The sequence below is a fragment of the Falco peregrinus genome, chromosome 2, assembly GCF_023634155.1.
Source record: "Falco peregrinus isolate bFalPer1 chromosome 2, bFalPer1.pri, whole genome shotgun sequence".
NCBI lineage: Eukaryota > Metazoa > Chordata > Aves > Falconiformes > Falconidae > Falco > Falco peregrinus.
This window is the reverse complement of record NC_073722.1, coordinates 44,283,624-44,310,577: the sequence shown is the minus strand read 5'-3', so window position 1 is coordinate 44,310,577 and position 26,954 is coordinate 44,283,624. Positions and strand designations below refer to the sequence as shown.

Sequence of the window (26,954 nt, the reverse complement as noted above, 5' to 3'; positions counted from 1 at the left end):
GCTGAACGCTCTGTGTCCTGTACGGCAGGCTTCTTAGCACAGCCCTCACTCTGTTTAAAGCTGCTCTTCGGTATGTACTTGTGAAGTGTTTGGGGCTGCTGCCAGATGCGTCCCCCACAGCCTGCACGGAAGCGAAGCCCCTTCTGCCCCCGGTGCCACAGTACTGCGCTGACCCCCCGCCGCGCCTGCCCGCCGCCCGGGGCTTTACCTCAGCGCTGCCACTACACTCCCCCCCAGCGGCCCTAGCGCAGGCCTCAGCCTGCCGCGTCCCAGACGCTGCGCGCCGCTGGGCGCCAGCACAAGGCGTGGCGCTGCCCGCCCCGAGAGCGAGAGGAGCCGCCCCAGCCCCGCGAGGCCTCCTGCGGGGCCGGGGAGCTGCCGGCCCCAGGACCACCCGGCCGCCGCCGCCGCCCCCTCCCCGGGCACCCCCACCCGCCTCTGCGTCGCCGCGGCAACAGCGGCCTCCCTCAGGCCCCCGTTCTTAGCTGCCTACCTGCCTGCCTGAGTCATAACTCCTCAAGCATCCCCTTGCCCCAGGCTGATCTCCCCACCGCCTAGCCCCAAGGGCCGCCTAATCGAAAAGTCTACAGCCCTGCGCCGCCCGGGGCCCCCAAGGGCACCCGGTAGAAGTAACCTGACCCCCACCTGGCCGCCCCCGGCCTGGTTCCGGCGGCAGGCGAGGGCTGCCCGCCGCGCTGCCTGTTAATAATCCCTGCCCCGCCCTTCGCGGGCTGCGGGTAGGTCCCCAGCTGAGGTGTCCGGGGCGCCGCCTGAGCCGAAACGGCGTTGAGGTCCCCGCCTGCCCGCGGCACTGCCTGCGCACAACTGCCGCAGCCGGAGGAGACGGGGAAGTTGGGAGCGAGCGGCGCTCCGGGTCGGGCCGAGCGGGGCCGCGCCGTTGAGACGGTGCTGGCGGAAGACGGTGAGGGTGGGGCGGGCAGGCGGGGGGGGGCCGGGCAGAGAGGGGGGCCCGGCGGCGGCGGCGGTGGTGGCGGCGGCGGAGGAGGACGAGGAGGACCAGCAGCAGGAGCAGCAGCAGCGCGGCCCGGTGCCGGCCGCTATGGACCAGTGCGTGACGGTGGAGCGGGAGCTGGAGAAGGTGCTGCAGAAGTTCTCGGGCTACGGGCAGCTCTGCGAGCGCAGCCTGGAAGAACTCATCCAGTACGCGGGCGGGCTGCGTCGGGAGATCCTCCAGACCGAGAGTACGTGGAGACCCCCCCGTTCCCCACCCCCCTTTCCCTCAGGAAACGGGCCCGGCTCCTTCCTCTGGGTTTAAAAGACCCACAACTTTGGGCCTTTGTGGACTGGGGGATCCCTCCGGGGAGACCCCCCCCCTCCAGGGAGAGCCCCCACCCCACCCCCAGCCCCGGGGCTGAACAGCCCTTTCCCGGCCCCGGGGGGGCTGGTGGTGGTCGTCGTCGTGCTCAGCTTACGGGCCGGCCCCGGGCGCAGGGCCGGTCTCTGCGCGGGGGGAGCAGAGCTGGAGGCCTCCCCCCTCACCCCCCGGGAGTCGGAGTTTTGCGTGCGTTTCTGACAGAGAAAAGTTAAAAGGTAGGAACAGGTATCGGCCCTCGGGCCTTGTGTGGGCTGCTGAAGAGGAGCGTTTGTTCCCTATCAGCAGGTACGGCATGACCCTGGTCAGCGTGTTGGTACCTCCTGCGCCTTTATGTTGAGTTACAATGGGGTTAGTCAGCCCCAGGGGAAATAAACAGCAGGGCTGCCCTGTTTGCTCCCCCCCCCCCCCTTTAATTCTTTACTTTTTCCTCCTAAGTCACTGTTGTTTTCTTTTGATGTGGCTAGGTTTGGAAGTGTTTTAGGGTAAAGCCACTCTTCAGCAGGAAGTAAACACGGCCTCCTGACTTGACTGTGTTTTACAGCTGATGTTGAGCACTTGCGCAGGCGGGCTAGATGGCCAAAGCGCACTATAAACATGAGATATTTAAACCTTGCGAAATCCCTGAGATGGAGGTAATGCAGTGTTTATCGATGGAGTGGGAGGGAGTGGTGAGACAGCTGAAGTGATTGACCCAAGGCCATGCAGGAAGTGAGTGATGGCTCAGGGATTAAAAATAGGAATTTGCAGTCTCCTGAGCCCAAACTTGAGAGCAAGCTGTGCTATTTCACTGCTTTGCAGAATCTGCTTTTGTTTGGTTCAGAGAAAAATGTGTTTGCGGTAGTCTTGTACAAATATGGGGGCAAAGCTCACTCACAAGTGCGCATAATTCCAGGAACATAAACATGAGTGTAGTAGAGTTTCCGTGTGTGTACACAGCAATTTCCATAGATAGAAACACGGAACTGCACTTCTTGAGGCATTTATTTGGAACGAAATAACATTTGGTCTTTTTGTCATTGTTTTGAAATGTGTTTCAATAAATCTATTTTATGCTGTTTAAAACAGTTTGGGCTTGCACGTTAAGGGCAATCAATAAAATGCATGTCTTCACAAACTGAGATGCTAACCTTGCCTGGAAAGCTGCAGTGTGACCTTCGTGGTTGTACTGATCTTTGTAGGACTCTGTTGGGCTGTAAAGATTTGTCACTGAGAATCCTGTTGCAGGTCTGGAGCTTTTATTTACTTTTTGTAATAAAATTAAAAGGTTCCAGTGTGCAGTTCCTTCAGGGCCCTCATTGGGTTTCCCTGCCAGCCTTGGCTTAACAGTTTTTGGGACTTACCAAATAAGTAGTGATGCTGTCCCAGCAGAGTACACCCTAAATTGAGCTTTCTTTTAGTAAGCACTCTAGAATGAAGCCAGTATGTTGCTAGTGCACTCTCAAACATCTGGGGAGTCTGTTCAGTTTTGGCATCTGAAAGTAAGGTGTCTTCATAGGTAGCAAAATTTTTTTTTTTTCTTCCTTAACATGTTATTTATAACCTTCTAATAAGGACAAGTATTTGCAGCTTTTATATACTGTACCCAGAGTGTTTTTGAAAATTGATGGAAGTGGAAGTAGCAAAACATCTTAATGTGGAGCTCTGTAATTCAGGGGTATGAACTGCAGAAATGTGCTTGTATATATCATCTTGAAGGAAGAAAAGAAAAGAAAAATTTGACTGTTGAAGAAGAAGTTAATGCTGTAGGACAAGATGTATGAAAAGGCCTTAAACAGGCAGTGGATATAAAAAGGAAGCGGGTGGAGAAAAAGAAACTGCTAGAAGCTGTTTCAGCCTCTAAACTGGTTCTTTTTCTCCACACATACAGTCTCAAAATTCCTTGAGCTGCTTTCTTATTAAAGCAGAAGTACAGAACAGCCCTATGTGAAGGTTGTGAATAGGAAGAAAAAGTTTTTCTTTCTTCCCCTAATGTATCTTGCCTCCTGGAGCAGCTGAGGCATGATTGCATATTCCTGGACAGTATAAATGTGTCTGGCTGAGTAAACTTGGCTTTGGACTCTGTGTGTAGTGTCTGCTCGCTAATATATTTATTTTTTTAAAATTGTGACTGTACACAATACAGGGATAAGCTGTCAGCTTTTGGGATAGCTGTCTGCAGGCTTTCTTCTGCTGCCTTATTAGAAGAAGCTCATAGTTTAATTAAAGTTGAAAGAGATGGGTGCAGAGGGGGAAACTTTTCTATGATGACTTTGTTGGCTTTTCCTGTGTAGATGTTTTCATTGCTTTACTGTAGTTGATTTCTGCTACAGTAAGTGTTAGGGGCCAGTAATTCACTTTTTTGCTTGGGGTAAAAACAGTTATGCGTGTAAGCTGTTTGGGTTTTAGCTTAATGGTTTTTCTTAGGGGAAAAAAAGGCTATTAAGAGAGCATATTTTAATCTCTCTGTTTATTGGGGAATGAGTATTTCCATTTAGCTTGTTGCATAATTTCTGACTGATCATTTTGTCTTGGCGAAAGTCATGAGAGTTACTTAAGATCCTTCATGTGATTTTAAGTGTCTGTCATAAAAATTAAATAGCAACCCAGAAATAATGATTATTCTTGAAATAACTTTAGGAAGTGAACTTTATGTAGTACGCCCTATTAGCTGTTTGCCTGGGATGTGATCATTAGCTTCTTGGGACTGGAGGGAGAAAAAAAAAAATTTTTTTCTTAAAAGCTATGGCTGTTGCAAAATTGTTATTAAAGCTTCCTCAGCCGGGGCTTGTGGGGTTGAATAGGAGCTATTTGCTTTTCTAAAGACAAGCTGGTTTTAGTATGTAACAACAGAAGGTTGTTGTCGCTGTTGACATCAGCAAGTCAGGAGTTAGGATGCATGAAGGAAGGTATCTAGAATAAGTGGCTGGTAAATTATGACTTACCCCTTAGGATTACAGCTTTTTTCTGGATTTCCTTTGCTCTCTGAGGGATATTGTTAAGGGTACACTGACAGTTTGCTTTGGGTCTCAGGTTGCTGGTCCTGCAGCAGCAGTTTGATGCACCTGCGTTTTGCTTTCCATGAAATACCAGAAACTGGACTCTTAATGTGACGTTGAAACCAAAGGGGTGTTGAAATATGAAATGAGAAAGGAACAAACTTTATGGAAAATGTGGTTGCTTTTTAAATCTTTCTTCTAAAGAGATATTTTGCAGGGGTTATTTTTTCACATGAAGGGTTTGGATCCGGAATGTTAGGGAAGTGTTTCTGGGCTGCTGTCCTGCTTAAATTAGACTTCCCATGGAGTTGAAGGTTAAGTTTGTGTCCTTAAAGGAAAAATTCTTCATGTAGAATGAAATTTGAGGAAGTAGAGGCCTTCAGAGGTAAGACTGGAAAAGAGTTCCTCCTTGTATTTTGAAATCAAAAGCTGGAAGAAGGGGCTGGAATAAAGCACAAAAAAGTAATTTTTTTCCAGCTGAAGCTACTGAGTGATACTTGAGTCCAGGCATGAAGGGTGTAAACTGTGAAGTGTGGTGATGTGGTCAGGGGCTTGTAAACCTTCTGTATTTATTGTTTTGCCTGCAGAACAGGTCATACAGCATTGCAGCTGTTGGTTGGACATCAGTTTAAAAATGTCAGTTTCTAGATAATAAGTCTTATAACAAGAATGAGTGGATCTGATATCTGCAGTTGGGTCTTTTACAGGTTGCTTCTCATCTGTTGAGAATTGGAGACTGGTTGGCTGAACTGTTTAGAGCTGTTTCCACAAGCTGGGAAGCAAGTTGCATAGATCTCAAATGCAAGCAGGGTCTGATACAAGTGGGTAGCTTGCGGGACAAGAATGAATTGGGCTCTTATTAACCCAAATTTTGCTTGCACCTTTTTGAAGTTAAACATGATGTTCTGACCTATCTTCTGGTAACTGTCTAAAAGAAAACTGATCCTGTAGCAGGTTCTGTAGCTTAATATTATAGCCTGTGAGATTTGTGGATTGGGGTGTTTCTTTGAGATGTATTTAGTAATCAGACACATGAGAACTGTCCATTAATTTTTTAAACTGCTGCACTTGTTCAGTGTTATTGTTCACCCAACTTGATTCCTGATTCCATGGGTGAGCCATGTCCTGTACATCTTCCTTCATTTAAACTGATCTAGCTTTGCAAATGCTCTCTAGCTTGCTTTTCTTTCTTTTAATACCATTTCTTGTCTTTATATGTTGTTGCATATGAAGAGATTTAATATTATGATTTGTTTGTAACAAAACTAGTAATTTTCCTCTGTCTTGTCTAGATCAAGATGGAGACTTGTCGGGGACAATTTCACTTGTTATGACACAGTGTTGTAAAAGAATAAAAGACACAGTTCAAAAACTGGCCTCTGATCATAAAGACATTCACAGCAGCGTATCCCGAGTTGGAAAAGCCATTGATAAGGTATTTATATTGTGGTTTGATTGTGTTATTGCATATATTCTGTGATGTGTACTCTGCTTTACAAAATTTGGATTTATACTACAATTAATTAATTCTTCCTGTCAACTACAGAAGCCTAGGCTTGGGGCAGAGGCAACACAGAAGGGTGGGTGTACAGTACTTGGTTTCAGAACTCGTTGCATACAGAGTATTCCTTCTGGGGCAGTTCAGATCTCTTAGTTTCAGAGAGAACGTGCCCTATAGATTTAGATTTAGTAATAGTGTGTGTTATATCAGTTTAGCTAAATGTTTGTTTCAATATCTGTCTCAATAAAAAAAATACTGGGGTTTATATATATGTATATTGTATTTCTATTTAATTGTTAGTAGGAAATAACTCAAAATGGTATTTTGTTCTAGAAGACTATAAACCAGAATTTTTTAAGACATTTTGTATGTATTTCAGGTGTATTGTCAGTTCTTAGGGCTTAATTTTATAACATGTGGTGTTCTTTCTAACAGTGTTCTTAATGTGAGTAAATTTAGCTTCTCATAGTATCTGTGCCTATGCCATAACAAATAATAAGATAGGGTGGCATATCTTTGAAGTTTTGCATATGAGACATTTTCATATGAAATCCAGGTTCAAGAGTAACTGGGATCCAAGTATATTTTTGAAGGTAGATACTAACAATTCTTTGAATTGATGCTAAAACTCCTTTTTTGCAGTAAGTGGTGCCGTATGTATACTTTCAGGCTGTGCTTTTCTCCATCTGTATGTTCTTTCACATAAGGTAGTCCTGTATGCAAGGAGTCTTTCAGCTGCTTTTTTGGATATTCCTAAGTGATAGTTTCATATTAGAATATGCTTATGTTGATGGGTCTAAACATTTGGTTTGACATACACCTTATAATCTTACTCAGAAGGACACTAGTAAGTAAGTTTTCATGTGGACAAAGACATTTGCAGCATTACAAAATACTCATTCATCCCTTGGGAGTCTCATTTAAAATTTGTTTAGTAATGATAATCTGTTAAAGGATAAATTAACAGTAGTGCTTTGAAGCAGCGAAGTACACAATACTGTATTATTGGGCAGTACATCTGTGCAATTTATATTTTTTTACTTATATCTATGACTGATAATCATGGAGAGCTCAAACTTTGTACTAATAGCTTTAATCCAAGCGTCACTGTTATCCAAAGCTTAAGGATGCATCTGTCTCTAATCCTTGCTGCTGCATCTAAACCAATTAACTAGAGTAAAATTCCATCCTTATTACTGGCTTGAAGCCTGAAATAAATTTGTGTAATCTTGTCCTAAGTTTCAAACTTTTCTATTCTACTTTAGCAAGTGGACTTTGTATAGATAAGCTTTCAGGTTTGGCTATACCTTTTTCATTTATATGCTCTGAAATAGAGCAGCTCTAGGTCATGTATAGAGGGTGTGAATATTCAATGGAAATTGGTGGTACTATTTCTTAGAAGCCAAAGAAAGCAACACTTGAAATCTTAATGAAGTTTAGGCTTGAGTCTAATCCCCAAATAGCTGTTTCAGTTGTCATGTGCATAGTTTTCCCAATGTTGTTTCTGTCCTGCTGTTTCATCTGCTATTCTTATTTGAAAAAGGATAGCTGTAAATAAAAAAGTTTTTTTTTACTTTCAAGTGTGTGGTTTTGTAAAACAGTAGAAAGGATACCAGTTTGCTCTGTGCCTGCTGAGTGTCAGAAAGGCTGTTTCAGTGAGGTGTTCAAAAATTAGCTCAACGTGCTGTATTCAGTGTGCTTATTCTGCTGCACTTTCAATCTTGGTGTTTACCAAGATTAGTTTAGTTTAGTTTACCAATCAAGTTTAGTGTCTGTGGTGTTTACAGCAAAAACCTAGAAGCAGTGGGAACTGCAGGAGTGTACCCAGTTCTGCTCATAATGAGGGATGTGTTTCTATGAAGTCCAGAGCATCGGTTAGGATTGTCTCCTTAAATAAGAACTTTGTTGGACTTTTTAAATGCAGGTAATTTGAATTTTATTAGTTTTCACTGACTGTAGTATTTTAAAGGGACTACTTTAAAAATGTACCATGTAGTCTTGGCCTGCTTGTCAGATGAATATGTGTAATGTTTAAATCCAGGTGGAATTGAATTCTTCCCTGGACAGTGACATTTGAAGGAAATTCTTCGATACATATATAATGCGATTTCCCTGTGCTGCTGGAGTATATGCTTGAAACCTGCCAACAAAGTCTTTGTTGGCATGGAGTCCCATAACCTGTTGAAATTGCCCTCCCTCCATCCCTTCACTATAATATACTTAAGCTTAAACCAGAAGAAGTAATTAAGTGTAATTGGTGTAGTGAATTGATTCTCCACACATTCTGTGCAAAATACTGCTGCTTCCTAAACAAATGCTCATTAGAATTTAAAGGAGCACAGCCCTTGCCCTGATTCATGAGATTTGAATTTTCTTTCTGTTGCATGTAAATCATCATTTATTTTATAGATGGATTAACATCTCTAGAACAATGCTTATGGTCTTCCTAGCTGTATATGCTCAGGCACAGATAAATGTTACTCATTATTTTATTGCCTGACTTGAGATTAGGAAACATGCTAATATTGGTACCAATTTTGTGACGCATCCAAATGACAGCTGTTGTTACAGCTGTTGATTGTACACTCAATAAGCTTCCTACTTGACAAACTTGGATTTTGAAAAAACTTGCTGTATTATCCGCTTGTGGCAAATTTCAGGTTAAATTTCTTTTTTTTTTTTTTTTTTTTTTTTCCCCCCAGTGTTGAGGCAGGGTTATATCTATATGTAAAGTTTAGTCTGGTTGGTTTTTAAGCTAGTGTATTCATTGCTTATGGGCGTGCATGGGACCTAGATTGGTCTACCTGCAGAGTTCACTCTGAGAACAGAAGCTCCTAAGCATTTGAAAAACAAGTCCAAGTTAGGAATCACGTTAAAGTCTGAAATGCCAGTATTTTGTGTGTTGCTTTTAGTTAGTTCCTGGAGAGTTTTTCTAATAAGCTAAACCTTTTTTTGTAGTAGTTCTACATGGATTGCATACTTCTGATCCATTAAGGGTTACCCTTTCTTCCGAAGAGTATTTTGCCCTTTGAAAGGAAATGTTTGTGTCCAGTTTTTTTCTAGCATTTCTAGCGTTTGCTCTGCTTCCAGAGCTCAGGTCAGTGTTGCTCAGCAAGTTGTTTTCTGGTAGCTCACTCATCAGTCTCCCTGTAAATCAATCAACTCTTCTGGAATGATTTGAAATCATCTCAAAGCGTGTTTGATGGGGGTAGTAAATGTTTTCGTTCTAGCAGCAATCTGTTGTGAGTACTGGTTAAATGCTTTCATTCAGGAGAGTAAGTGGAGTAAATGGTAGCTCTTTCCATTTTCCCCCTGAATTTTAAGCCTCTTTTTAAAGGGCCAGCATTTTAATCCAATCTTTGTTTTGGGAAAGCAAACTTTTACCCTAAGTTAGTGTTTGTTCATTTAAAAACTTATATTCAGTAAAGGTTTTTAGTTTGTTTTTAGTTTGTTTGTGTATAATTTAATTATGTTACTGTGAAGAATGGGGCTGCATAAATACAGTCTTTGCAAGTTGAGCTCTATCTTATGAACAAACGAATTCGACAGAGAAGGTAAACAAATGTCTTTGTATTCTGGGTCTGAATTCAGAAGAAGGGAGAAGTGCACAAAGTAATCTCAACTGGGAAACTGAGGAATAAAACTGGCCTTAATCATCGTTTTTTTCATATCATGTTGTTATTAATAACATGGGAGGTTGTGTGTTTATTAAAGTGGTCCATCTTGTGTGTGTGTGTGTGAATCTTGAAGTCCTCAGATTCTAGCAGTTCCCCGTAATGTACTTTACATTGTTATCATCGGTATATTTAGCACATAATAGCCTACATTTTAGTGCTAGGCTTACTAGTTAGGCTTTTAAAAGATTTGTTTCTTCAGAATATTAACTGACGCTTCGAAGCTAAAGCCTGAAAAGTACAAAATAATCTTCCTGGAGTTTGTAACTTACAGAATTTATTTCAACTTTTGAAATCTTATTAAAACCCACATGCTATCAGTTAGCATACTGTTAGCATTTAGAAAGCAAAACTGGGTGATGTGTAGTCACCAGCATGTCACGCATGCATGACAGTTATGAAATATGTGAGCCAAAGGCAAGCACTAATTTCTTCTGACATGTGACAGTCACTCACTGTAATATGTGCAGTCAGTTCTTGAAGTTCCTCAGGACCCAGAAAAGGCAGAGCTGTAGAATCCCACGTATAATAAAGACCTCAAAAAATGTTGTGTGTTTTGTTTTTTTTTTTTAAAGAAGTTACTGAAGTGAGAACCTGGTGAAGTCTGAGTTGAGTGGAGAATGGCTGAGGGGGGAGAAAAAAAACTTGAGGTCCTCAGTTTACAGCTCATCTAGGTTGATAAGACTTATCATTGTCATCTTTTGTGGAACTTAAAAAAACATCTAATTTACAGTGGAGTTTTGAAAAGTTTCTCAAGGCTCATAGTTTGTTGTTTCAGAACAAAATGTGGATTTTGTGAAGGAACTAATAAGGTAAGTGGCTTTACCACCTGTGCCCCCAAGCAATGAGAAGGATGTGACAACATTTAAGGCATAAGTTCAGCTGTAATGGCTGGGAACTGCCCAGAAGAATAGAGTTTCTTCTTACAGGGTTATGTTTGCTAGCACCTAAAATTGCATGAAGAGTAACTTAAAGTTGATTGTTTTTATATTACTGGTGATCCTGCTCCGGAATCCTAAGTAACAAAAGCAAGCTTGTGGGTTCTTAATACTGCTTCCGATACTTCCTTAATGCATTGTCAATGGAATTGTTACCTGCTAGTGGTGTTTGGACAGTGATACCAGAATCCACCACGGTGGTGAACCTTAAAGGCTTCAAAGTGTTGGCACAATTAAGAACAGTACTTAGTTTTCAAGATGCTTAAGTTTTTTCAAGGTACAGCTTAAAGATGAGCAGCATGACAAGGAGGTTCATAGGTTAAGAGACCCAAGTGAAAATGTTGTTAAATGTGAGACTTGGAAGCGGTGACAATAACTTAAATGCTCATCTTGCTCCATCACCCACCTCTGAAAGATGAAAGAGACAATTGGCTAGCCTAAGGTTTTACTGAAAGTTTGCGAAGAGACCTGAATGAAGTGGTTTTGAAGGCGGCACACATGCAGGGATGAGAAGGCAGCCCCTTTCTCTTGATGACACAGAGCAGCATCAAAGGAGATGTGGAGGTGGCTGATGAAGGACATTAATAAGTTGCGAACAAAAGGAAGACACACTATGAAGCTGAGCTGTGCAGGGTACTCGAAGATCGCTCGTACCGGCTTTGTGTTACTTGCTCTGCCTGCCTTGGCAGAAGCATGGATTTGTGCTAGGTCGCTGTTCCCGTATTGCGCCGGGGTATCGATTCTCACAGGGCTGCAGCTGAAGCACTCCTATTTTCACTAAAGTTCTGATTTCTGAAGTCATCAGATCAGGCAGCAAGCAATGCACTGACTTCTAGACTCTTTTGCAAGAGATTTGATTTAAGCAATGGGTGAGGATTTTATGAAAATTAACCCGTCTGCCCCAATCATAAAACATGTTAGCAGTTAAAATCCTGTTTAATATCTTGGATTAGAGAAGCATTGCTCTCCCACTGCCAGGAGGCACGATGCCAAGCAGTGCCAAGTGTTACTGAAGAGTCACTGTGACAATATTTTTACTTATTCCTGGAATATGTCTCTAGGCCACTGGCCTAAAAATACACGGCAGTAGGACCATCGGGGTTAGATCTGTAAAAGATCTCTCATCTTCAGAGCTCATCCTGTTGCTGGGATGTTGAGGTCTTCAGAGATTTGAATTTCATTGTTCTTTGGGGGGGGTGGGGGGGGCGCGGGGGAAGTGACATTTTCGTTTTTCAGAATCGTCTGCCCTGCCAGCTACGTACAAAGAAAAAAATGAGTTAAAGCTTTTACTTCTAATTTGGTGCACTGTAGTGACAGTGATGCATTGGTATGCTATTTTGATTCTAGTGTAGGTGATTTAGTTTTCTGTTCTCTATGCATTTTCAGTTTTCACATATGGCAAAAGCATTTTCTGCAGATCCTTCCTTCAAAAACACATCATGGTCTGGAAATCCTTTATTAGTTAACTAGATTTCCAATTTGCTAGCTAGACTTGTAATGTCAGTGTAATTCTGTATAATGAATAGTACTCAGACTTGAAATGAGTCCTTGAACTTGAAGAAGCCAAAGAATTTTTTCTCTCCTGTACACAGGACATAATGAAAACAACTGACATACTTTTCACTTTAAACAGGAGGTAACTGAGGGCCAACTGAGTAATAGGCAGAAGACATCAGGGTGGAGATATAGGTGCCCTGTGTAACTAAAGAAAAATTACGTGGGATGATTTGTTCTAGCCTATTGACTGTTAATTTGTACATTTCAGAATTTTGACTCTGACATCAGCAGTGTGGGGATCGATGGGTGCTGGCAGGCTGACAGCCAGCGAATCCTCAATGAGGTGATGGTGGAGCACTTCTTCCGTCAGGGGATGCTGGATGTAGCTGAGGAACTTTGTCAGGTAATGATAAGTGTGGATGTTTAATGTTATCCACCCTGGAGAGTTGTGCTTTGTGTTTGTGTCCTTATTTGAATGTTCCAGGTGAATATTTAAACTGTCAGAAAAACAGTGGTTTAATCCTATTGTTTCTTATGCTTTAACTAAAAACTGCCCTTTTTTTCCCCCCCCCTCAGGAATCTGGGCTATCAATAGATCAAAGTCAAAAAGAACCATTTGTGGAGTTAAATCGAATATTGGAAGCATTAAAAGTGAGAGTTTTGAGACCTGCACTAGAGTGAGTCTACTCAGTTTTTCCTGCCTTTTTTTGAACACTTTTAACAAATCCTTAGTTTTTCACATCAAGTATTGTCTTTAGTATATTTTGACATGTCCCCGTTTGTCCTTTGCGAGCTCTAGTTACTGAATGAATCCCTTCCTGGTTTTGTCCCCTCTGTGTCCCTTCCTATGGGCAGTCCTTAACTAAGGGTCTCTTTCTTTGATTTAAGAATTAACTTGAATAATTTGTGATGCTGACTTAAAGTTTTGGGAAGAAACATCGCTTAGAGAAACAGTTGTGTGCCATGACAATACCTAGTCTTACAGTGAATCGGTAGTGAACCTTATTTTAAAAGGCCCAATTATGAAGGGTACCAGGACTTACAAAAGGTGTTGTGTACCACCAAGTCTTTTTAGGTTCATGAAGCCTTTGGAGTGAGTAGAAATTGACTCAGGATCGAAGTTCTTGCTTTTCCTCAAGTCACTCTCCCTTTCCAGATAAGGAACCACAGAGTGGGAAGAGGGAGTGAAAGGATAGGTGTGTGCTTTGCTGCTGCCAGGTAGCTGTTGATTAATGCTGGGTGAGAGGTGAGTTGCTGCTGGGAGCCTGGACTGACAGTGAGATCTGTTAGTGAGATTTCTTCTGAACAAACCAATTCAGTTAATGCAAGTCAGTGGATAATGCTGAATGCTCAGGTGAAAACCAAGTCTGGGAGTATCTGAGATCTATCAATCAACCTCAGACCAGCATAGTTCCTTGACCTTACAACATTAGATGTGTAAGCTGGTGCTAAGAGTGACAGTGAGGAGGAAAGGTGATGAAATGTCTCGTGAGCTACTGCTTTATGATTTACAGTAGTGGGTATGTAACTGCACAGTACCATTTCTGAATAGCTTTTATTTTAAAAATAAGACAACCCCAAACAAATCCTCAGCCTGGGTTTTCTTTTTTTTTCTTCCTTTTTTGCAAGTTGCAAGAACTTTCGTAGGCTTAGGTTGGTCTCAGAAGTAAAGAAAACAAAAAAACCCAACACAAAACCCGAAAAACAAACAGAAAGACCCTAAACCAGCTTTGAAGTGATATTTTAAAAATAGAAACAATGAAACCAAAGCAAATTCAAAATTTCTGTGTTTCATTCCAGAGCATAATTCATATACTTAAGATACCTAAGTACAGTTTTATATTAACAAAGGTTTTCTTTTCCCTTTAACATGAACCAAAGCAGGTATGTCAATTCAGAGCTTATTGGCATCTAAACCAGGTGCAGAGATACTCTGATATTCGAATTGTGGTGTTCATAAACTAAATCCTGGATTATGCCTCAGGGTCATGTGGAGTTTGACCTAAATAGTTGGTCTTTGAATATAGTTGCTCAGATGGTTTATTGCTATTGAACTGGCTAATTGCAGGGAAGCAATACTGAAATGCCTGGTGTCACCAGTGAAACAGGATTTATTGTCAGCTACACCACGTATTTCTTGTAGTTCTAGTAGTAACACAGCTGTTGTGAAAAATACTCTCAGAGGAACAGTAACTTGCTTTTAATGTCAATTCACTTGAAGTCACTACATTTGTTTTAGTTGCAGTTTGCTAGGCCTTATGCCTTACTTATTGCTCCTCAGTTGTATCTTGTAGTTCCTGCAATGTGTTAAATATTTTCCAAACAAAGGAGAAGGCATGGTCCTTCAAAGGAGCTCTTAGTAGGAGGACAGCTGAATGGACACAGAATAGGGTGTATTGTTAGCAGTTTATATGCTGGTCTCCCTCCCCCACCCTGTCTCATTTTTAAATAATGTTTATTCTGTTTAAACTCTTCAGTGCAAAAGCTGTCTGCTTCTCTTTGTATGCTGGGTCCTTATTTATAGTGAAGCCTATGTAAAAAACATGGTGGCTAGTGAGGATGATCAAAATGTGGCAAATTTACACAGTTTAGGGGGTAACCAGTGTCTTAAATGCCCAGGTATCACACAGAACTGCTGACACTAGTGAAGATATTTCCCATATTATTTCCCAGGAGACTTGGGTGTTCAGGAGAAGGGATAGAAACCGCTCCTGGAGGGACTGCCGTGGTGTGAGAGGGGCTTGGAGGGGTGGCGCTGTGCTCTTTGGATGAAAAGCTGATGAATGGCTAAAACTTGCATTAGTAAAAACAGCTTTAGGGGTGCATAAAAGCAGTTCCAAACTGGCCCATTCTAGGGTTAGGCTACTGACAGTGGTGTTGAAGCAGAAAGAGGTATTTCACAAGGATAATTAATTACAGCCTCACAAACCAGGAAGGGGAGGATAGCAGGGTTTACTCATGCAAAATTGCGGAAGGTTGGGATGAAAGCAATAACCAGTCTCTCTGGCTCTGTCAGTGCTCGGCCTAAGTCAGTGTTGGAAATGAAGCAAACACAGGTGGCTCCTGGTCGCTGCTATGGAAAAGGAGCTGTTGGGTGGACTTCTTGAAAATATTTTCAAAGCCCTGCTGTGGTGATAGAGGAAAAGTTAGTATTTATATCTGATTTAAAAAAAAAAAAAAAAAGACCCTAACATTAGTTTTTTCAGATTTTCTTACTAATACATATTCTAACATGTAAAAATACTATACTTCAGAATTAAACATAGTATGACTGGCCATACCATTTTTCTTTTTTTATGCGGTGTGTAATGTGACTTTGTAGATGGCCAGCCTGGCCCTGCACCCTAAACTGTGTAATCTTTACCTCCACAGGATCCTGTTAATTTCCAGTGAGACTTCTCATTGTGGTTTGGTGATGGGGGAGGGAAATCTGTAGGTTCTTTCTGGGCAGATTCTGGCCCTTGTGAGCTCAGGTGGGTCTCCATGTGAAGGTCTGGTGGGAATGACTTGCAGGTTCAAAGCTTTTGACTGTAATCTCCTAGGGAAGAGATACTGTCTTCTATCTGTAAAGCAGCAAGGTGCGCACGTCCTGGTATTTGCTGGGACCTTTGGGGTATGGTTTAAATTTAATTTAAACTTTGCTAGGCTTTGTGAAATTAATTTTAACTAAATTCCATGTGGGAGCTAGAAGAGAGCTCTGTGTACCTGTGGTTTGAATGGTATAATGTAAACTTCAAAAAATTCAGATGGATTTGAGTCTTGAAAGTGGAAACACTCTGAAAGTATTATTTTGAGAGGAGGCAGGAAGATAGGCGCTGCAATTACTAAGGATATTGGACAGTGGTGGAGAATATGTGGGTTGAATGTTTTAAACCTCACTTGCTGGGTTTTTGTCTTTCCATTGGAAGTAGGAACAGCATGTGCTAGACCAAACACCTCAGGCCTTGCTTCTGTGGCTGCTTTCTTCTGATACAAATCTGTGCTGCCACTCAAAGAGATAAAAATGGAAAGCCTGCCTAAAAGCTAATTTGGAAAAAATAGACTTGATCTCAGCAAGATGGAGTACCGCAAGAAGCAAATATTGGCAGGGAGAGGATGAAGGCTTTTTTGATGCAATATGGATTAATACCTTATTAATGGGACTGTGGACTAGTCTTATTGTTTATTGAGAACAGTTTTTTGTCTTTCAGCTGCTTATTAGGCTATCACTGTTAACTTCAGGCTCTTGTTTTCTTAGTTGCGAGTGAGCTTTATTGCCACTATACCTGACTTAAACCATGGACTGTGGTCATAAAACAAACTCAACAAAAGACACACACACACACCCCAAACCAACCCAACCACCCACCCATCGTTACCCTTCCCTCCCAGTGGAGCTTACAGTGTTGACAGTTTTCTGAGGCTGCTCATCTGAAACTGCTTGAAATTAGGAACAGTAGGGCTCGTTCTTAGTTCAAAGGCTGCATTTTTCACTGTTTCCTACTGAAAAGTTACTGCTGTCATTACAAAGGCTTGCCAGTAAAGTCAGACTCCTGACACTTTCACCACAACAAATTGAAAGTAGATACTTGCTCATTAACACTGCATCTTAATGTAGAAGGCTAACTTGCATTGGAAAGCTTTACCAGTGCTGTAAGAATGCTTAATTTTCTTATTTTAGTATTGGTTGAAAAGAACAGAAGCCTCGCATACCCTTTCTTTTTAAGGAATGGAGGCTACCTCAGTTCGTTGCTGAAAAGTGAAAAGCTCTTTGCATAATGGGGCCCCCCCAGTGAAAATGGTATAACTAATTAACGCTAATGAGAAACAGATGTACTGAAGAACATTGTAACTTGAAGGTCTTAAGAGAAAGATTGGATCGGCTTAGGCATGACTGAATTAAGGAAAAAAAACCAAAAACCCAAATCCAAACCCAACCCACAAAAACGCAAGAAAGGGATGGAGAAGATCTAAATAATAAAGTAATGTTTTATGAAATGCGTTGAAAATTCCAGTTCACTTTACTTGTTGTGTGTTTAAGAATTCTTATATGTTATTTAGGAGCCACATATTAGTGTTGTCGTGGTGAATGAGACCCAGAAAGTGAGGAATATTTTTATTGTCCAAGTTGAAAATGACACCAAAGGCAAAGTTTAAACAGGGTAAAGTGTGATAATTAAACTGATTTCCCTTCCCCCTATCCCCTATTTTAAGGTCTTGATAATGTCTTGTTTTTGAGGCCCCCATAGATGCACTTACCCTCTCCAGGGCAACGCACATATGCAAATAAACATAGTGGCTTAGAGAAAATGTTTGAATGGAGAAGCTGGAAAATATGTTCTTGAAAGGCTTGGTCAAACTTCTTCAACATGCAGCTGAAGACTATCTGTAATTGTTAAGATTGAGTGGTATTAATCCAAATACAGTAGATTCTAGCTATTTCTGTCTTATATTGTGCCTAATTCAGTCTTCCCTTCCAGCCAGTGGGTGCTGGAATTTTGCAGAGGTTAACCTGTACAGCAGCATCAGAAATACCATCATTCACATGTGCACCCTGTGTAGCAACGTTACTTGTAAAGAGTCTTGCCATTTTCCATGCTCTGTATAGCCTCTGAGAAGTTCAGGGAACAGGCATATTCTCCTTGAAATAGATGGTTGATAATTGTAATAATTTCATATGGTGTAGGCTGACATTTATTACCCTTGTGTGTGTCACATCCATCCTATTGTACCTCCTTGTTTCTTCTAGGTGGGCGGTATCCAACAGAGAAATGCTTATGGCACAGAATAGTTCGTTGGAATTTAAACTACACAGATTATATTTCATTAGTTTATTGATGGGTGGAACAGCAAATCAAAGAGAAGCGCTTCAGTATGCGAAAAACTTCCAGCCTTTTGCCCTAAATCATCAGAAAGGTAAGTGTTTTGTCTTACTAAGGGGATTTAAAGCACCTTGATGTGGCACCTTGTAGTAAAATACAAGTCATGTTCCAAATGTGGTTTACTCCATTATTTTTGTTTTGTTAGAGGCTTCTTATTTTTTTCTTTAACGTGTATAACCTGAACACTTAGAATTTGAATTAACTCCTTTGTTTGCTTTTGGTTTTTTTTTTGTTAAAGAGGGCACAAAATTATATTTTAATATGTCTGTGCATTTGCTTAAATGTAGGGGTTTGGCTCTTTAAATAATACATAGATTACATCTAGAATAGGTCTGCTGCCAGGGTAAAGTGTTAAAAATGCACGGAAGTGTTCTTGGTATAGTCATCTGCTATTTTCAGCTGCGTGGGCTAATACAAAGAGAAATGAAACTTCTGAAAAATGTGTAATACATGAGTTAAGTGAACCATCCCAAACTGAATGCAGTAAAGCCTAATGATTAGGGTACTGTGTTTGTCAGAAAGCTTAAAGAAAAGTAAAACTGTTCAAAGGAAATTTAACAGGCAGCATGGTGTGCTTGTAAGGGGCAGATGACACCCCCACCCCCCCATCTGTCCATAGCCTGTGGACATCTGTCCTGTGATGGCTATAACTGTATTTTGTGAAGGTGCGGATGTGTATTATTGATTTGGTATGTCTGCCCGTTTTCTATGTAAAAGCTAAACCTGTAGATGCTAGCTTTCATTTGTAGTGTAAAATAACTAATTGTTCCTGATCCCTTGCAGATATTCAGGTTCTGATGGGCAGCCTGGTGTATCTGCGGCAAGGTATAGAGAACTCTCCGTACGTTCATCTGTTAGATGCAAACCAGTGGGCAGACATCTGTGATATCTTTACAAGAGATGCCTGCGCTCTTCTGGGTCTGTCGGTTGAATCACCTCTCAGTGTTAGGTATGCTGGTTTTCACTTACACAGTGTTTTGGTTTCTGTTTCTTGTTCAGGACAAAATAAATGGCTTTTGAGAAGTAGTCTCATCTAGCTTCTATTAAATAAAGGGTACAGTTGCAATTGGCCCTAACAAGATTTGGAAAGATTAGAAATCGGAGGTTCTTGTGTGCTCTGCTTTATTCTGCACCTTGGCAGTTCAAGAGGAAGCATTTGTGGATGGAATTTGGCTTCCATAGTTTAGGCATTGCTGTGAAAGATGAGGATGGCAATCAGCCAGACTTTTCCCCACAGCAAGTGTATGAAAACTGTCCCTGCTGTTTAACTGAAAAATACCCAAAACTGTGGCTGTGATTCTGTTGGCATTTGATCATCTTGGGTTTTAATCCACACATTACTTTACCTGTCTTCTCCTTAGAAGAATGCTTATGAGTTATGTAGTGATTTCAGCTGCTAAAATTGTTTGCTGGACCTCATTTGCAAAGAAGAGAGGCACTTTAAAGCTCAGTAGCTAATCTGACAAAATGCAAATCTGTAGGAGGCTGTTGGAAGTGTGAAGAAAAAAACCCAACCTAATCTCCTTCTGGCTACTCTGAAGCTAAAACAGATTAGCTGATGTTTAGCCTTTGGATGTCAATTCCCCCCAATACACTAACGTGATGTTCTCATTTTCATTTCAGAGATTAAGTAAAAAAATCATATGTATCTTTCTAGGCTAGATTTGGTACTTAGCATAAGCTTCATTACCTCTTCTTTTTTTTGTGGTTTTTTTGTTGTTTGTTTTGTTTGGCTTTTTTATTGTTTACATTTTATTATTACTAGACTTCTGTGCTTAGTTTAGAGTTCTTAAATTGTCAAACCTTCTGCTTCTCCTGTTTGCACCTCTGTCACAAAATACAACAGAAGCAACAAAGGGAGCACTTTCAGATTGTCTTTCTACAACAAACATTACAAATTTCAGTTTGTAGGTTTTAAAGATATCTAAAAGTTCTGTCTCATTTTTTGTTTTTCGTCTTTTTCCTGTTTCAGTCAAACTAATAGCAGCCCTTTACATTTTAATTGCTCACACACTGACGCTGCAATGGGATTTTCAGTGCAAAGAGCTGAGAGATTTTCAGTGAAGTTGGATAATCCCTGTTAGTGATGTTTGGATTGCTTGGGTGCTTGTTTTGTGCCTGGTGTGAAATCAGTTGCACTGAAATATATTTACTGTATAGGTGGTATCGATATTCTTGTCATAAATGAGACTGTTCTAAACTGGTGTGACCTTTGAGTGCTGCAAATCCTTTAGAAATTAAACCAGCTTGAAGTTAAATCCCTGCTGTAAAATATATTACTTCCTAGAATGTGAGTAGCGATCCCTTTTTTTTAAGGCTGATTGGCTTCTCCAGTATTTATCTAATCCTGTACAGACCTTGTGGTCTGAGTTACTGAGTGGAGTCAGTGGGAAGACTCTTGGTGTATTAAGGAGGTTGTGGTTCAGGGCCTTGGAGGACTACAGGACACCATTTGAATTTACTATTTACTTCAGTTGTTATACTCTTAAAGGGCTCTTCCGGAGATGTTTTCAGACAGAACCATTAAAGCCTTAATGCTTTTATTTCTGCAAATACTATTTGTCTAAACTTTCCACATGGTTTACACAAGTTACACTCAGGGCCAAAATAATCAAAAAGCAAAGCGTAAGGATTAAAATAGCCAGTTAAAGGTGAGGAATATGATATTTTTTTTTTATAGCTTAGGCAAGAGATCCATAGGTTTCAGGCACGTCTCTCCCTCCTAAGTAAACTAGCCAGAATGTTCCTGCAGAAACATGAAAACAAAGTATCTGGAGGGGCACAGTGGAGAGGAAAGTCATGACTTCTGTAGATAATAAAATTTGCACAAATAGTAAAATAATCTGCCAAAAAACCAGAGCTGGTCAAATCCTGTTTCTGTTGCTGCTGATTTCCAGGCCTATATTATTGCCATGAGATTTAAATCCATCAAAACATCTGTTGATTTGTGGAAACTCAGTGTCATACTTTCTTTTGTAATGTAGTAAAATATTTCAAAATAATGTGGTAAGTTCTGGTAATGGGTGACTCCCAGAGCAGGCTGAACTGTTGGGACACTGACTTTGGTCAGTTCTATACTGACATTCTTGTTACAGGCTGTGGTTTTCCTTCCTTTGCTTGCCTTCCAATGCTTTTTTCTACATTTCTTTTCTTGAATTAAGGCAAAGGTGGAAAGACATGTTTCTTTACATGGTAATTGCATATAATTAAAGGTTTATGGGTTGTGTGTGTGTTACATGGAAACTCTTAAGCTGCATGTACTCTTCCATGATTGAGAGCAACTACCTGTATAAGCTAACATGACGTCTTCCTCCTGTACAGCTCAAAATTAAAGTAGGTGGTACAGAAAATCAATTCATTATAAGACTCGGAGCAGGGATTAACAGTAGTTTTTAGTCTAGAATACAGTACGTAAGGGCCCTAGCCTAAGACACAGAGTAACTGAAAACGTGCCCTAAAACTCCTCCTTGTTATACTTGAAGGGAGCTTAGAGGTACAGACAAGAACTGAATGAAGTAGCACAACATTCTTGTGTCCCAGTTAACATTTAAAGTAGAAATACAAAAAAAGCTGGTTTCCAGACAGGCACCTTATGGTTAACATTTCCTTTTTCTGCAGTTTTTCAGCAGGTTGTGTAGCATTACCAGCTCTAATTAATATCAAGGCAGTTATTGAACAAAGGCAATGCACGGGTGTTTGGAACCAGAAGGATGAGCTACCGGTGAGTCGATGCTGAGCTATCCCAGGGCAGATTTCTGATGGCAGATGCTGTTTTCAGGTTTCTTTTGCACTGAATGTTAAGGATGTTAGATGTGGCCACCAGCTCTGGGGCTCGGGGCTTCCTACTATACAGAGACCCTGGGGGTCTCCATCCCAGTCCAACGGGTGTACCTGCTGCTTTCCTGTTTGTAGGTTCAACCAGTAGCAAAGCTGTACATGAATTGCAAACACTCGCCCACGCACACACACAAAGGACGCTGATACGACTGGCTGCACAGGCTACCACAGATGAGGCGTTGCCTTCAGCAGCACCCATATACAGGACTGGCATAGAACATAAGTGTAGACAGCCAAGATCCTGTCGTCCTCTTCGGCTGGTGAAGATTAAAATTCACTGGTGAAAGCACACACACCCCCCACTCTAGATTCACAAGCAAAATGCATGCTCATGAACCCTCAAATACTGGCATGGCCCTTCTGGCCCCTTTTATATCCCTTTCTGGCCATTCTTCCTCAATCCCCTTTCCTTGCACTTTCCTCCTGCAGTTCATATAGTTCTACTGACCCCTTCTCCTCGGAGACCCTCAGTTTTGCATTCTGACCTGTTGCAAAGTCCAGGTTTTGTTGCAGTTTCTTCATGACCTATCAGTTAGTCTGACTGGCAAGGTTGGTTTTTATTGTCTCTGTTATGCTTGTCAGGTTTGTGTATCTTGGTTTTGTTTCTTGCTCCCCCCCTTCACTTGTTACCCCTTTTTGCATTGAAAAGGTTTTTGATCAAATGACCTTAACAAAACAGATGCTCTCACCTTCTGCTTAAACTTACAGTCAATGTATGAGATGTTTCTATATAACTGGAAGGGCAATGCATCCCACTGAGTAACATTAACTTCCTCTAGCTAACTAAGCTTGAGTTCTGTCCATGGGCTGCTTTGCATTGATGCTTTGTCAGGCAGATAGGAGATGAAAAAATTAGTGCTACATCTGGGGACACGGGAACTGAATTGGTCTGAATCCAGTGCGTTATGTTTCCAGCCTAACTTATTTGTATCAGTTGAAATAAAGTTCAGTTGTTACGAAACCCCAGTTTCTCTTTATAGCTGTTGTTATGTGTGGGCAGCTCTCCAGTGGCCTGCTCCTGATTTGGAAAGAAAACCTATTTAGTGCGAACTGGTCATGAACTGAGTTAGCCTCTTTGATTGTAGCTGGAAGAGATTTATTTATAGTGTAAGCATGTGTGTTGAGTTTCTCCTGGCTATGATTTCTGTAACACTGAGAGTGTAACCTCCAAGTGTGACAGATTCATGCCCTGTGTCCAGACAAGAATGATTAGCTCGGGAGCATTTGGGAATGATTGCTGTCAGATGCAGATCAGTTAATAATATGTACATTCATCCTTGCATAGACCTTGTTTAGACCCCTCTAAACTGAAGGGTTTCTAGTGTGTACTGCTAAGGCAGTATGGGGATGGGCAGCCTTATTTTGATCATGCAAAGACAGAGATTAAGTAGCGTGATAAGATTATGTTGTCAGATTTTATTGAAGGTTAAACATGTCAAAATTCAGTACTGGTCAGAACGAGTTGCTTCCAGTACAGAAGCTGTGATTTTTTGCAGTTCTCAGTCGATTCCTGAAGTTACAGATCTGTTCTTATCTGTAAGATGTCCCTTCCTGAAATCATTTTATCCTGATGGCAAAAGCTGTGCTGTACCAGTGTCTTCTGTGTTGGTACTGAAAATTAATTATTCTGATACACTTTGTTATTGACACGACATGTAGGTGTTGGGAGAGTCTTTCAATAAGCTATAGAAGATTAACATAATCCAAGAGTTTTTCTTCACAACACCCCTCCTACCCTCCCCTCCCAATAAGATCTGTTTTGTGAACCACTCTGGAAATCACTGGCTAGGAAATACAGAAAGTCTTGTTGGGTCATCAGCTCAGTTTGCCTGCCAGGGCATAGATCTGCACTAAAATATCCACTTGTTCCTTGGCAGAATACTCTGCTGCTTTGGGGATGGGGGGAAGCAACATAAATCACCATTTTAGGATCACAATTAAGTATTTTTGGCTGGGGAATTGTCAGGCATGCACACAATAGGTTTTGCTGCCTTCATGGCTGAATTGTGAAATCCATTAAGTAAAGGCCATGACCAAAAGGGATAATTGTCTGGAAATGTAGTTTCCCAAGATAAATTGCTATGTAAATTTCTTTCACAGATTGAAGTGGACCTTGGTAAAAAGTGCTGGTATCATTCGATATTTGCCTGTCCCATTCTTCGTCAGCAAACAACAGATAATAATCCACCTATGAAGTTAGTCTGTGGTCATATTATATCAAGAGATGCTCTGAATAAAATGTTTAATGGCAGCAAGTAAGTACCATTCTTTTATTCCAAGCAACATACAGACAAGGACAAATCTTAAGACTAGAATACTGTGTTTTGGGGAAACTGAGTCCATAATTGGTGGAAGGTTGTTAATCCTGGAGAATGACTTGAAAGCCAGATAAAGCTGGGTTGATGCACTGGAGAAAAGCGTAGTAAACCCTCTGATGTTGTAGATAGTGAGATTAAGTGAAGGAATGCAATGAGCAAAATAATTTTCCAAGTTTTAAGTACCGTTGTGTTGTCTTAAATTCAAAACAGAGGCTTTTACGCACACAGGTTTTTTTGTTGGGAGAAAGGTTAGTAATGCATGAAACATCCCTTAAAAATAACCTCTGGGGGAAATAAGGCTTAGTAACTGAGGAGTTAGTTGAATTATCACTGTGGAAATACTCCTTAGATATCAGTGGGGTGCCTACAGGCTGTTGGGAAGGAGGAAATGGGATAGAATGAGCTATACAGATTTACTGGAGGAAGAACCAGTGGTAATTTGGACTGAACATATGCAGCTTCAGTGGAGGGTTGTCAGCTTAATTTAGAGCCGTAAGTTGTTCTGTAAAATCCAGTGTGAAAATAAGGGATGCCATGAATGAAAATGTCAAGTGGTGTTTACAATTTTTGCCCTGTTAGAAAAGCCTACAGGTATGCCTTCGTGGGTGACTGTAGACATTTAAGTCAGTAAACTTGCTGTTGCATTATTTCTGTACCTGATCACTTACTCCTGGTGCATTCATTGATCGGCTTTAGTGACAGCACAGCTCTGACAATATTAACCAGGGGGGGTAGGGCAGGGGGCGAGGACAAAGGTCCAAACATAGAGATGGGGAAAAATGGATCAGTGCTAGAAGAAATATTGTAAGCAGGTAGAATCATATCAGCAGAGACCTCAGCAAGGAAGCCAGGCTGACCTCTTCAGTCATAGGCTGCAGGAGCTGATTTAGGTGGGTTGTAAAATCAGGGCATTTTGGGAATCAGACAGTAAACTGCACTGGATACCGAGGAAGTCAAAATGCAAGCTACTAGCTTATTTTAAAATGACTAAATGCAATAAACTAATTCAGAAGTAGAAATAATAAATTAATCCTGAAGAGTAATTTCTTTAATAATTCGAGGGGTGTGTGGGTGAAAGGTGAGGAAGAATATAAATAGAAGAAAAAGCATGGTAAGGTCTCTTACAGCTGCTAAAAGTGACTTTTAATGGAGCCAAGTAAAGCATTACAGTTTAAGAGTAATTTGATGCTATGGGGAGGGGGAAGAGTGGAAGGACTGTCAGTGCAAACTCGATACATTTAATGCTCAGTTGTCGCATGTTACCACTATTGTAACGCGTTGTCTTTGTCCCCAGATTAAAATGCCCCTATTGTCCGATGGAACAGAGCCCTGGAGATGCGAAACAGATATTTTTCTGAAGAAAAGTTTCATTATGCAGTTTGTAAGTGACACTCTGGATTTCAGGTGCATTTCAGGAGAATTAAAACACACTTGTTCCGTTTTATGCAGCAGACTGAGGACTCCTATGTTTGTATAAGCTAATGCTACAGAAACTTTGCCAACATTTAGTATATACATACCAAGTGGAAATGCTACAGAAATATTATTACCATAGGGCTTTACTATACTCTTGGTCTCCATACCTGATCAAGTTACTACACCAGCAGTTGTCATTCAATGCAGGTTTTTGTACTTAACTATATGGTGACTTTTGACTTTTTACTTTTTAAAAGCAGAAGTTGATCACCCCCATTTGTTTAATATTTTTCCTGCTGTTATTCTATCATTCTATTGATAACTGTCACCTTAGAGAATGTTTGTGGAAAAAGTTTTATTTCCTGTAATGTGTACATAATTAAAGGTAAATACTTCAGAAAAAAAAGTTTGATAAATCAAATAGTGGTTATAAAACTAATTTGTATTTTTTTCGCTGAAAAAGCTGTGATATATTCTGAGTTTCTTTCAAACATTTTTTTCAACTTTTACATAGAATTCAAAATAAATGTGCATATATATAAAGTATATAAAATATATAGCCCCAAGGGGCTACCTGTTAAAATCCATCGCTAATTTATAAGGGTGATGTGTGGCTAAATTACTACTGGAGCAGAGAAGGAATAGGAAATCCTGTTCCTTTTGGTTTCACCATCAAGAAGTGGTTGTGTAAGAGAACATTCAATAAATTCTGAAGTGGAAACGCTTTTAGCCGATGACATTTGTTCTCTGGCCTTTGTAGTCATGTTCTTTGAACTTTGTATTCAGGATTAGGCTATAAATGTCATGTTGCTGTATAGTTTAATAGTCATTATAGTGTGCTATTTATAAACAGTTATCAAAACCAAATAAATTGTAGAAGTATTCATTGTTAAATGGGGGAAAAGCATGTTCTGATGCAATCTACTGATCATGACTCTGCACTTGGCAGAACTGGGCCCTACATCAGATATTAGGAGGTAGCAAGTTTCCTGTAGCTTGAGAACACTTTGCTTCTAGCCTTGTTTTTGTAGTAGAATATTGCTGCCATTGCCACTTTTTCTGCTAAATTTGTCATATTGTTGACTAGGTAAATTTGTACTCGTAAACGAGATGTAGATCATGGCAGTTCAATCTTTTCTAGTGTGCATATATTTGTATTTATTGCACTGTCCTATAGTAGGGCAAGCAGCCATAAGGCATGCAAAGCTACATGTAAAATTATATTTCTGTATTGTGTAGTTAAAAAAAAAACAACCCCCAAGCTTATATGGTTGAATACTGACACACTGGTTGAATGCACTAGCACAATGCACTACAGAGAAGACCGTCTTTGAGAAATCTACACCTTTTGAATTTGTATGTCACCTGACTTGAGAGACTGAGTTGGACTCTTACCGGATCAGTGACAACGGACAACCCTAAAGAGACATTAAAAGGAGCAAGTCAAGACACACAAATTTTAAACTTTAAATGTGTTTGATACATGTGAAAAATACAGGTGTGTGATTTTCTGCAAAAAAATTGTATTCACACTGAGTTCAAAACAGCCGCGTTACCAGGTGGTAAAATCAACAATAAACGGGTGAGGATATTATTTTCCA

The 26,954-nt window shown here is 40.8% G+C and overlaps 1 protein-coding gene across 2 annotated transcripts; it reads left to right on the top strand.

Annotated features, from left to right (window-relative positions):
• The first annotated feature begins 951 nt into the window (after positions 1-951).
• On the top strand, positions 952-26,954 carry RMND5A (required for meiotic nuclear division 5 homolog A). Of its 2 annotated transcripts, none has more exons than XM_005229849.4 (9): positions 952-1,202; positions 5,604-5,746; positions 12,190-12,324; positions 12,498-12,598; positions 17,650-17,816; positions 18,566-18,731; positions 21,401-21,503; positions 23,720-23,874; positions 25,232-26,954. In XM_005229849.4, exons 1-9 carry the CDS (start codon positions 1,061-1,063, stop codon positions 25,293-25,295), a joined length of 1,176 nt encoding a protein of 391 aa, XP_005229906.3. In that variant the 5' UTR covers positions 952-1,060; the 3' UTR covers positions 25,296-26,954. The 2 variants fall into 2 exon arrangements, with proteins under 2 accessions (XP_005229906.3, XP_055653156.1); XM_055797181.1 differs by lacking the exon at positions 952-1,202 and adding an exon at positions 5,096-5,132.